Source organism: Chlorocebus sabaeus, chromosome X, assembly GCF_047675955.1.
Source record: "Chlorocebus sabaeus isolate Y175 chromosome X, mChlSab1.0.hap1, whole genome shotgun sequence".
NCBI lineage: Eukaryota > Metazoa > Chordata > Mammalia > Primates > Cercopithecidae > Chlorocebus > Chlorocebus sabaeus.
This window is the reverse complement of record NC_132933.1, coordinates 115,271,637-115,283,467: the sequence shown is the minus strand read 5'-3', so window position 1 is coordinate 115,283,467 and position 11,831 is coordinate 115,271,637. Positions and strand designations below refer to the sequence as shown.

General features: G+C 43.2%; 1 protein-coding gene across 1 annotated transcript in view; it reads left to right on the top strand.

Moving 5' to 3' along the window:
• The first annotated feature begins 2,521 nt into the window (after positions 1-2,521).
• LANCL3 (LanC like family member 3) overlaps positions 2,522-11,831 on the top strand; it is a 106,971-nt gene continuing 97,661 nt past the window's right edge. The window contains exon 1 of the mRNA XM_008019602.3: positions 2,522-3,394. Within this exon, the coding sequence (XP_008017793.2) occupies positions 2,822-3,394 (573 nt within the window). The 5' untranslated portion in view covers positions 2,522-2,821. The remainder of the gene's footprint in view (positions 3,395-11,831) is intronic.

Sequence of the window (11,831 nt, the reverse complement as noted above, 5' to 3'; positions counted from 1 at the left end):
CAAGAGGAAAAGGATCCAAGAATATAGGAGGAGTTTAGACATGTCAGGTTAAGGTTTGAAAAAAGGCCTCACTCTGTATTCTACACTTTAGGGTACCTTAAGTCTCTCATGGCACTCTCATGGTAATTCATTCATTATTTCATAAACGTTTAGTAAATATCTAATACATGTAGTAGTGATAGTAGTAGTAGTAGTTGTAGTATAGTCAGAGAGTATTCTAGGCTCTTGCATATCAGTAAATAAATGCAAGAAAAAGCCCTACCCTCACGGAGAGTATATTCTAGTGGAGTAATGGTATTAAAATAAATAACACTGCATGCAAATTAAGTATAGGACAATTAGAGGTGGGGTTTCAAAGAACCCTAATACTTCACCCTACCCTGTATCCACACTCTTTGTCATGCAACTTTGAAGTTCAACAAAAACACCTTATATTTCCTCATGTGATTTGCCAATAGACGAAGGCAGAAAAGAGTGTGTGGTCCTGAGACTAGACCCTCAGAAGTCTTGCATGTCTCTGCTTTTGCTTTTGCCCCTCTGCCATTGCCATGCAAGCATGCTGCGTTGGTCAGCTAAAAGACAAGAGACATGGGTCGCAGCCCAGTCACCTCAGTCTCCCCAAGCATGACCCAACTGACCTCCAGACACCTGAATGAGCCCAGCCAAGATCCCAGATGCATGAACAGTAAACTTACTGTCATGTGCTATAAGATTTTGTGATTGCTTTTTATACAACATTTTGGGGCAATGGACAGATGACACAACTGGGAAAAAGCAGAAGAGCTCCTTTTCTCGGAGATGCGTTTACATACAGTTCTATTTTGAAGCCAGTTAGCAGATCCCTGTTGTTGCTGGCGCTACCTCTGGGATGGAGTGTTTGGAAGAATAATCAGAGTCAGAATTAAGAGTTGCCTCTAGATTCATGACAAGGGTGAGAGAGGTGTGGAGGAATGAAGTGGAATAAGGCTTCATTTCTGCCGGTAAAGGCTTTATTTTATGTTTCCTTGTCTGAGGGGACAAAAATCACCTCTAATGCCTGTTGTGGTTGAGGGATGAGGAAGGATGTCTCAAGGAGAAACTCAACATTCCTGTTGCTTCTTTGATGCCTCTCCTTCCTTTAACATATCAAGCTCCCTGCCTAAAAGTGGACTTTTATTATTATTATTATTATTAAAAGTAAATCCGTTTTGGCAGCATCAAAGGGGGACGATGGCCATACTGTCATTGAACTATGTGGTTGTGTCCCTCCTGGCAGTCATGTTGGCAAACTAAGGTTCTTTCCCGGACTACATTAAGTAAGGGTGGAGGGGCAGGGTATTTAATTTCTTCTTCCCAATCATGGTGACATTTAACACTTCTAAGGAAAAAAAAATTGCGTCCAAACTGGCCTTTCAAGTAAGTGGAGTAGTTAGTCTCCCCACAAAGTATCAGAAACTGTTCTATGAGCCACTTACTCCTTTGTGTCTTGCATAGTCCCTGTCAAAATACAAATACTTCTGGGAAACGTGACCTCTTTAGTCTTCAAGAGTCAACACTTTGGGAAAGGCAGAATTACTTCAAACAGCTGAGCACAAGAAAGGCCACTAGCTTTTGTAATTGTTCATTTTCTCTTTTTTCCTACTGAATTGTAAGCTCCAAGAGGTCTAGGATCATGTCCCTCTTATTCATCCATCTATTTCCAGGTTTCAGGTTTCAGGACACATAGGAGAACCTCCATAATACCCTTGGGAAGAAAGCAGAAGAGAACAAACATGGGAAAGAAGGGAGGGAAGGGGGAGATAAAAAGCCTAATTAAATTATCACAGAGCGTTTATCCTAATATTAACTAGTTAATGACTTCAAGATATGTATTTAGCTTTTACTATGCACGCATGGCAGGAGGGGAGTGCCCCTTCCTTGCCTTAATCTGGTGTGGTTCTTTGAGTTTTTACTCCTGTATACTCGAAGAAAACAATACAAAAACCAAAACTGGGAAAAAAGTTCCCGTATGGGGTATTTCACCGTTTTAATGCATTAAACATGATGTGCTCAAATACCCCAGCCTTTGGGATTGAAACATTCATAACGAGAACTCCGAAGCGACCAAGATGAAATACAAACTTCAAAGAAGGCGTACCAGTACGCCTTGGTACTCTTGCTACTTTTGTCTTGGTACTCTAGCCTAATTCAGTGGCTCCTCAAACTTTAATGTGCACGCGAATCACCTGGGGATCTTGCTGAATATTCAGATTTGGATTCAATAGGTCTGGAGCGAAGCCTGAGATGCTGCGTTTTTAATATGCTCCTGGGTGATGTTGATGCTTCTAACCCAAGGACCACACTTTGAGTATACAAAGGACTGGAGACTGTCACCTCTACCGCCAGGTGTGTCTATGCTGAGTCCCAGAGTCCCAGATCAGTGTCCCGCAGGTCCTCGGCCTTCCGCCAGGAGGGGAGGAGCCGGGGGCGGAGCGGGAGGAGTGGCGCGGGCCCCGCGTGGGTCCTGCCAGATATCACCTCGGCCCCTTGGAGAGGCAGCCGAGCTGCGGCGGCGCAGGAGGGGGCGGGTTCGGCGAGGGCGCGGCCTCTGAGAGGGGAGCGCACGATACGCAACCCCGCGATCGCCCGGGCCACTCGGGAGCCTCGCGGCAGCCCGGCGCCCCACTTGGCCATCCGCTCCTTGCCCGCCTCCTCTTGTCACCTCCCGTCTCATCCTTCTCCTTCCTTCCCCGCCGCATACACCGCCATCCGAGTGCCTCAGAGAGCTGGAGGTGGTGTGCGGGGCTGCAGGGCACGACTTCAAGCGGTCCTCAGCTCCGCACTAGCGGGCACGGGTAACAGCATGGACACCAAGCGCTGCTTCGCCAATCGCTTCGATGACTACCAGGGCAGCCTGCTGGCGGGCCAGTGTGAGGAGGCGGTGGCGCCCTTGGTCACCGCCACCATCGAGCGCATCCTCCAGGAGCTTCCCCCACTCGGGGGCGACGCGGAGGCCCGAGGGGCGACGGCCGGGGCTAGCGGCTGCCAAGGGGGGCTTTATGGCGGCGTGGCCGGAGTGGCCTACATGCTCTACCACGTCTCGCAGAGCCCGCTCTTCTCCACGGCCCGGGAACGCTATCTGCGCTCGGCTAAGCGCCTCATCGACGCGTGCGCCCGCGCCGAGGAGTGGGGCGAGCCGGACGCCGACACCCGCGCTGCCTTCCTGCTCGGGGGCGCGGGCGTGTACGCCGTGGCCACGCTCGTGTACCACGCCCTGGGCCGGTCCGACTACGTGCAGCCGCTGGGCAAGTTCCGGGCTCTGTGTGCCGTCTGCGCGCCGGTCTCCTTCCTGGAGTGCGGCTCCGACGAGCTGTTCGTGGGCCGCGCAGGCTACCTGTGTGCCGCGCTGGTGCTCAAGCAGAAACTCGCCCAGGAGGTAAGAGGTAGCCCCGGCCGCGGGAGGGCGCTCGCCGCTTGCCCGGCCTCCCTTCCCCGGACTCCTTGGCTCCGGCAGCACTGCCCCGGGTTGCTCTCCATCTCTTTGTTACTCTTCGTGTGGTGCTAGCATTTCGTCAGTCTCTTGAGGTCTGTCTCCTGCTTTTGTCCGTCTTCTTTCCTGTCTTTTTCAGTCTCTCATTTGTTGAGATTCGGCGTCTGTGCGCTTTGTCCGTGTTTTTACGCTGAACGTGGCATCACTCCAGATGCCTGTTAGCTTTCTGGGGGATGACACTGTGGCCCTTTCAAGTAAGATGAAAACCTCAGAAATGGAAGGGATTTCCTTTCCTTTGACTCTGCTGTAAAAAGCTGAGGCATCCTCGAATGTTAGAGTGCTAGAAAGTAATGGAACTTTTCGGGGCCGATGTGGAGGTAAGTTGCTTCTGGAGCCCTGGGTCTATAACCAAGAATAACTGCTCAGCTGTGGGTCTGATGTGTGTACTATCTTGCTTACTATTCAGTTCAACCCATGGCTCTTATTAAATGCATATCTGATAGGAGTGTCCCCTTTAAAAATACTTAAAGGTAGACGGAAATGTACCCGGAAATGTACCCCATTGTGGTTGCATGTGCATCATTTCACTTAAACATATTTGCTTAGGATGGGCAAGACCACAGCTTTCTTCACAGGGTAGCTTTTCTTGATGAATAACTTTACAGTGGCTCCTGAAAGTGAATTGGTTTTCACATACGTATTTTTTCCTGGACTCACTTTGAAATCAGCATGTGGTTATTAGAAGAGAATATGCCAGTTCCTGTGGAGTAGGAAAAAGAACAAAACTCTGAAGGATCATAGTGACTAGAACTGAGAGAGAGGCACTTTCATTCATAATCCACTGGAGCCAAGTATTGTTCTAGGGAGGAAGTGACACATTTAACTTGGCTTTATTTAGGCGAGAAAGGCGTTTGAAGAAAAATTAAAGGTATATACAGTGTTTTAAAAGAGTAATTAACTTAGATCACCTCTACAGAGGCGGACAGGTTTTTTTAAAATAGCAGGTGAGGTTGATTCAAGTGAGAAAAAAGATTACTAAAGAAAGTGCACTGTGTTAGCTGGGCAGCAAAGATCTATGTTACAAAGTTGTCTTGAAATAGTTTACTCTGCTTCTGAGTCACTGTTGCTGCCAGCAGTTATTCAAATGCCCTTCCAGTTGTAGAAAACCTTTTAGCAGGCCACAGAGATATTTACATATCATTTGCATACATTTGCATCTGCTCCCCTCACCTTGTAGTCTGGCAGCAGGCGATTTTCAAAAATTTTTTCCAATTGTTTTCCTTAATCTTGCCTCTTCCCCTTTCCGTGCCTTGAGGCCTTTTCTCCAGAATGGAATGGGAAGAGTGTGTGACCACCAGGTCACATAGGTGGAAGCAGACCAGAAGGACTCTGCCCAAAAACTGGTGGTTTGGGCCAATCTGCAACACTGAGCCACAAAGACATTTATTAAGACCTCTCTTCTGCCCTCCTGCCAAACCAGATCTTCTTTTTTATGCTAATCGAGTTGAGGTGCTTTGGACCCTGCTCCCAGGAGATGGAACAAGCTTCAAGGATAAGGAAAAAAAAAAAAAAAAAAAAAAAGCCCAGCTCTTAACCTGAGCAAACCAGTTAGTTCCAGTGCCAGCTGCAGCTGTGGCAATTCAGGACTTTCTGGCTTGAAAGGTGTAGGGCAGGGGCTAAGCACGCCAGGCTGGAAGCCCTTTGAGGGGAAAGTACAAGTTTTCCACACCATCCCCACCCCGCAAGTCCTAGCCAGCACAGGACTTTGCCCTCAGTAGGTGATCCATTGACCTTGATTAAATTGAATTGCGAATTTGTGTCATTTCTCTATAAATAATCTGTCAGTATGTCCTGGGTTTCTTCCCCTCCGATGTCATTTATATTCACATTCCTCTGGCAGTTCCCTCAGTTAACACTCTAATTTAGATCCTCCCCACTTTACTTGGCACATCTTTGCCACCTAATAAAGAGTTGAATGAATGAATCACCATATATTGGGACTGGTGCAATATACTTTGAGCTAGAATCTCCCACTCAAGCCGTTCCATCTACCCCTAAGAAACAAATATTTCAAAAGACACTTTTCATCATGTTATTTCCCTGCTCAGCATACTGCAGTGGCTCCCTATTACTTTTTCTCCAGTGGCTTGTCATCTCACAGTTAAAGTTATGATTCTGAAAAATCCTGAGAAGGCCCCACATGATCTAGCCTCCTACACACCTACTCTACTCCTTGCTCATTCTTCTTCAACCACACTGGCTGTCTTACTGTTTTAGTTACTTTCCTGTCTCAGGCTGTTTGTTCTTACGGTTCTTTCTACTTGGAACACTCCCTCTAAGTATTTATAGCTAGATCTCTGACCTTGTATAGGTGTGTGTGTGTGTATATATATACACACACACATATAAATATTTTTTTTTTTTGAGACAGGGTCTCAGTCTGTCACCCAGGCTGCAGTGCAGTGGTGCAACCATGGCTCACTGTAGCCTCGACCTCCTGGGCTCAGGTGATCCTTCTACCTCAGCCTCCCAAGTAGGTGACACCACAGGCATGCGCCACCACACCCGGCTAATTTTTTGTATTTTTTGTAGAGACAGAGTTTTACTATATTGCCTATGCTGTTCTGGAACTCCTGGGCTCAAGTGATCTGCCCGCCTCAGTCTCTTAAAGTGCTGGGATGACAGTCATGAGCCACTGTGCCTGGCCTTGTATAGGTCTTTACTTCCTCACTGAGGCCTTTCCTGACTACCCTATTTAAAATTGCAACCCCACCCTCAACTTATCCCCCTTTAGTGATTTGTTTTACTTAAATTGTTTATTTATGTCTTCGCCAATTAGAATGTAAGCTCCATAAGGGTAGACATTTTTGGTTTCATTGATGTTCATTGCCAAGACTGCCTGACACATTTTTAGATACCCAGCTTTGTGTGTGTTTGCAAATATCACTCAGTTTTAGTGGTGTCCCATTTATCAATATTTTCCTTTATGATGGTAGTTTTGGTGTTATGTCTAAAGAAATCTTTTCCCACTGCCAAAGTTTCAGTAAATATTTGTTAAATGAATGAATGAATGAATTATAGTTCTTTCCATTATTTTTCTTGGCTTAAGCTCAACCAATAAAGCAGTGCTTATTAAACTTTAATGTGCTTAGGAATCACCTGCAGATCTTGTAGCGCTGCAAGTTCCTGGGTGATGCTGATATTGCGGGTCCATAGAGCATGCTTTGAATAGCAAGGCAATACTGTGCTGCATAGATTTTAGCATTATAACTGCCACCTCTATTAAGGCATACTGTAAGACATCATTCTATGAAGCTTGATAGGTTTATTTAAAAGACCTGTAGTTTAGAATGCTGATTACTATATCCTACCTTTCACTTTAAAGACCCACAAGAGGAATCGCTCTCAGATTGTAGAGACAGTAATAGTTGTGTGACTCCTGGCAATTGATTGAATTGTAAAAATCTTCAAAATATGTCATGTAACTGATTCTGTTTGTCACTTTGTGTTGGCTACTAGGGAGTGTATGGCTAGAATTGTGGTCCCTATAAGCTAGCATACAGTACCTTAGCAGATCTGTATTTATGTGTAGACGTTTCTCCTGGGTTTATCTAATTTGTTCCTTCCTTAGTTTACCCTTTTCTAGGTTCTTTTCTTTTGATTTGATTTTGTTGTTTGTATTTATGTTTACAAGGTTCAGACATAAGAAAAAGATGTATATGTATGTGGCAAGATACATACACATGTATGTGTATTTTCACTTGGCCTGTATTTTCACTTAACTTGGCCTTCCTGGAATAGCTCCAAGGATTTCTTAGGCAGATATCCTTGAGCAACGGGGCATTGAAGTCTCAACAAATCATGCCAGATAAACTTACATTGGGTCCATTCGACTTTCCACTGATTGGTGGAAATGGAGCGGACAATGGCAGAGGGATTATGGGGAGACCTAGGATCTCAGTTAAAATAATAACTCTGCCACTGAATGATCTTGGAAAAATATTTTAACATCGTTGAGCCTTAATTTCCTCACCTGTAAATTGATTAATAAGAGCTTCTTCATTGACTCGTTCTGGTTTTCATTCATTCATTCAGTGAACGTCAGGTTTCTACGTGGTGTGAGGCAACTTACTAGATGCTTGGATTCAGTAGTGAACAAAAAATACAAGTCTGTTGGTGAAGAAAAAAATAACATCAGTCCTTTTAGTTAAGTGCTCTTAAGGATGTAATCAGGAACTAATTGAGGACAGGTGGGAAAGAGGAGGGCTGCTCTGTGGTAGGAAAGCTTCTCTGTGGAGGCAATGTCCTGGCTTATCACTAGAGCATGGGAACCAAGTGGCTGCGCTAAGAACAGGCATTCCAGGCAGAGGGCAAGAGCTCCTAAGGTAGGAAATGACTTGGACATTTCAAAGAAATAGAAGGAGGCTAGCATGGCTGGAGGACAGAGAGAGCAGGGCATAGAGGAGTTTGAAACCATGGAAGGAGACATGAGCAGGGTAAAACCAGATCCTGGAGGCTCAAGTTAGTCAGTTAGGAGTCTGCATTTGTTTTGTGTTTAAAGGAGGAAATATCTTGATCTAACTTACCTTTTAGAAAGATGACCCCAGTTTTCTGTATTAAGAGTGGATTGACAATATTAAGAATGATAACAAGCGGGACTGGTTATGGGGGGTGTAAACCCCTTTTGTGCCAAGGACTCCTTGTCAGTCTGGTGAAACCTACAGGACCTCTTCTTAGAAAAATATTTTTAAATGCATAAAAGAAAACACACAGAATTACAAGGGAAGTCAAGTATATTGCAGCCCTGTTACCAAAACATTTTTAAAATGTGTGAGCAGTAGTGCATGTGCTCCTTTATTAACACATTAAATAAGATTTTACGGCAGGTCTAATGATGATGATACTTTTGAAACAGTGATGAGAGTCAATGATATTTTGAGATACCTTCCACAGCTGCAGCGTGGCATGCATATATCTGTGATTTCTATAGGTGACAAAGTCACAAGTACAACTAGTGGTTTGTGGTTTACATTTGTAATGAAATGCTAAGTTGTTTAAGTAAGGCGGGAAACATGTAGATGTAATTTTATTTGCCCAGCCAAAGGAGACTGGTTTGGAAGTTGCTGTGATGACTAGTCCTAGATAAAGTACCTAGCACAGTGCTTGGCACATAGTAGCTGCTAAATGGAATCAATGGTAGCCTTTTTCGCTACTACTAACAGAAAACCTAAGGTAATTCTGAATATCAGATAGTAAATGAGCTCAATATGACGTACCTATCTTCCTGCTGTGATTTGAAAACAACAACAGCAAGTTACTGCAAAGTTGTTAATTGGGTCTTTGGCTCATTTCTAAGGCAGGTGGTTGGCAGCTGTGTAAGGGGCAATGCTTTTAGCTGTAAATAACAAAATGTCCAATAAAAAGTCATCTAAATAATGAGAACATTTATTATGTGGAAGTGGAAAACTAGGCCACTCCAGGATTGTTTCAGCAACTCAGGAGAGTTATCCAAATCCAAGCTCTTTCCGGCTGTTTTCTCTGCTGTTCTCAGTGTTTGAGCTGTTTCACCTTTCAATGTTGTAACATGGCTGCTGTCATTGCAAACATTGTGTTCCCCTAACTGAAGTAGTGAGGAAAGGTCTGAGGCTTTTTTTCCCCTGCATCTTTTTCTAAAGTCATGTAGAACATTCTATCCTAGAAGAATTTCCCTCTGACTCATTGCGCAGCGCTTGGTCATTAGCCAGTTCTAGTTTCAGGGAGGCTGGGAAGGCCGGTGTTTTTATTTTTAACCTCGATCATTGACAGGTACCGACACGAAAAAAGGGAGAAGGAAATGGTTGTTTGTTGGTTACCAAAGCATCTGCCCTTTGGCATCCCTTGGCAAGGTCTGTCTTGTGACCTCCTTTATCCGTTCGCTTTTCCTCCCTTTGGTGTTTCTCTTGCCTTTTCCACGTCATCTCCATGTGTCATGACACCTGTAAGGTATCTTGTTTTTTGCTGTCAGCTAGCTGCCAATTAAATAAAAGCTAAGATATTAACTGTTAATCAAGATTTAAACTAGTAAAGTTTGGGGAATATATTTTATGGCAGCAACTGCATTTTTCCTACCTTTTCTTAAAAAGTATTTCTCTCACCAAAGATATAAAACAAAATGAGTCTTTAAATTGTTTATTTAAAATTTGTTTTAGGCCTGGCACGGTGGCTCATGCCTCTAATCCCAGCACTTTGGGAGGCCGAGGTGGGCAGATCACATGAGGTCAGGAGTTCGAGACCAGCCTGGACAACATAGTGAAACCCTGTCTCTACTAAAAATACAAAAATTAGCTGGGCATGTGGTAGGTGCCTGTAATCCTAGCTACTCAGGAGACTGAGGCAGGAGAATTGGTTGAACCTGGGAGGCGGAGGTTGCAGTGAGCCGAGACTGCACCACTATACTCCAGCCTGGGTGACAGAGTGAGACTCCATCTCCAAAAAAAAAAAAAAATTTGTTTTAAAAGTTAACATTTAAAAAAATTTTTTTAGAAGTCTATTCCATAAAATACCTGTATTTTATCCACTTATACAAATTATCATATTATACATATATTATACAACTTGCTTTCTTGCTTAATGTACATTGGACATCTTTGCATATTGTATACAGAGATGTAACATTCTTTATACTGGTTTAATAGTTATACTATAATTTAACCCTTATTGATGGACATTAGGTTGATTCCAGTTTTTTCGCCTTTTTTTGCTATCACAAATAGTGCCATAAATAATATACATGCATATACATATACAGTAGTCCCGCCGTATCTGCCAGGATATGTTCCAAGACCCCCAGTGGATGCCTGGAACCATGGATAGTACCAAATGCTATATATACTGCTTTTCTGATCTGATACCCAAGACACCTAGAGACACCTACTAAGTGACCAAGGGGCAGGTGGTTTACAGAGTGGATATGCTGGAAAAAGGGATGATTCATGTCCCAGGTGGGAAGGAGCAGGATGTCCCCAAATTTTATCACACTACTCAGAATGGCATGAAATTTAAAACTTATGAATTGTTTATTTCTGGAACTTTCCACATAGTATTTTTGGACCCCGGATGTCTGCTGGTAACTGAAACCACAGAAAGCAAAACCTTGGATAAAAGAGGATTGCTGTAAAATGCATATATATACACATAATGTATACATGTAATATATGTGTGTGTATATATATCTTTTCATATATGTATTTTTGCCAACTTTTGCAAGTATCTATGTAGGGTAAATTTTTAAAACACAATTGCTGGGTCAAAATTGACATATATTTTTTATTTGATAGAGGATTATCAAATTGCCCTCCAAAAATGTTCTACCAATTTCTATTCCCTCCACCAGCATTTGGGAGTACCTGTGTTCTCACTGGATTTCATCAGAATTTTTAGTATATGCCAAACTGACAAGTAGAAAATTAGGATGGAGATTTCCAGGGTAGAAATTGAGTCCCCTTATTGTTTCTTTTAACTTTTACCAAACAAAATGCATGTGTGGAATTTCATTCAGTCTTTGGATTTGAGCGGTTCCCATTTTTTAGGCAGGTGTGTGTTGCATACTGCCTAAGTAAACCCTGAAGTGTGGCTTGAAATGACGGCAGGGTTGGGCAAGCTGGATTTTTGTAGGCTGGGTCCAATTCCTAATTGGCTGATTACAGATGAACCAGGAAGCAGGCACTTCTATGGGCTACAGCTTAGACCCTTTGTTATCCATGACCCAGAACCCAGTGAGTGCTAAAATGTTGTGATGTAATAAGGATTAACAATGATTGATCACTTATTTCCACACACTATTGTAAGTTTTTTTCATGTATTATGTCACTTTTCAAAATGTACCTAAGTGTAATTTTGTTTGTTAAAATTTTTTTATTTTTAATTCCTAATCATTGTATGTATTTATGGGGTACACTGTGATGTTTTGATACATGTGTACATTGTGGAATGAGCAAATCAGGCTAATTAACATCTCCATCACCTGACATACTTATTATCATTTCTTTGTGGTGAGAACATTTAAAATCCACTTTTAGCAACTTTGAAGTATAGAATACATTATTATTAACTACAGCAGAATATCATTGAAACTTATTCCTCTTGTGTAATTAAAACTTCATACCCTTTTACCAACTTCTCCCCTTTCCCTCCCCATCTTCCCCCACCCACCTCCAGCTTCTGGCAATTACCATTCTACTCTCACCTTCTATGAGTTTGACTTTTTGAGATTCTACATAGATGTCACTTAATACTACCAACAACCTTATAACATGGGCACCGTTATTATCTCGATCATATCTAGTAGGGAAACTGAGGCACAGAGAGGTTGAGAAACTTGTTCCAGATCACACAGCTAGTCAGT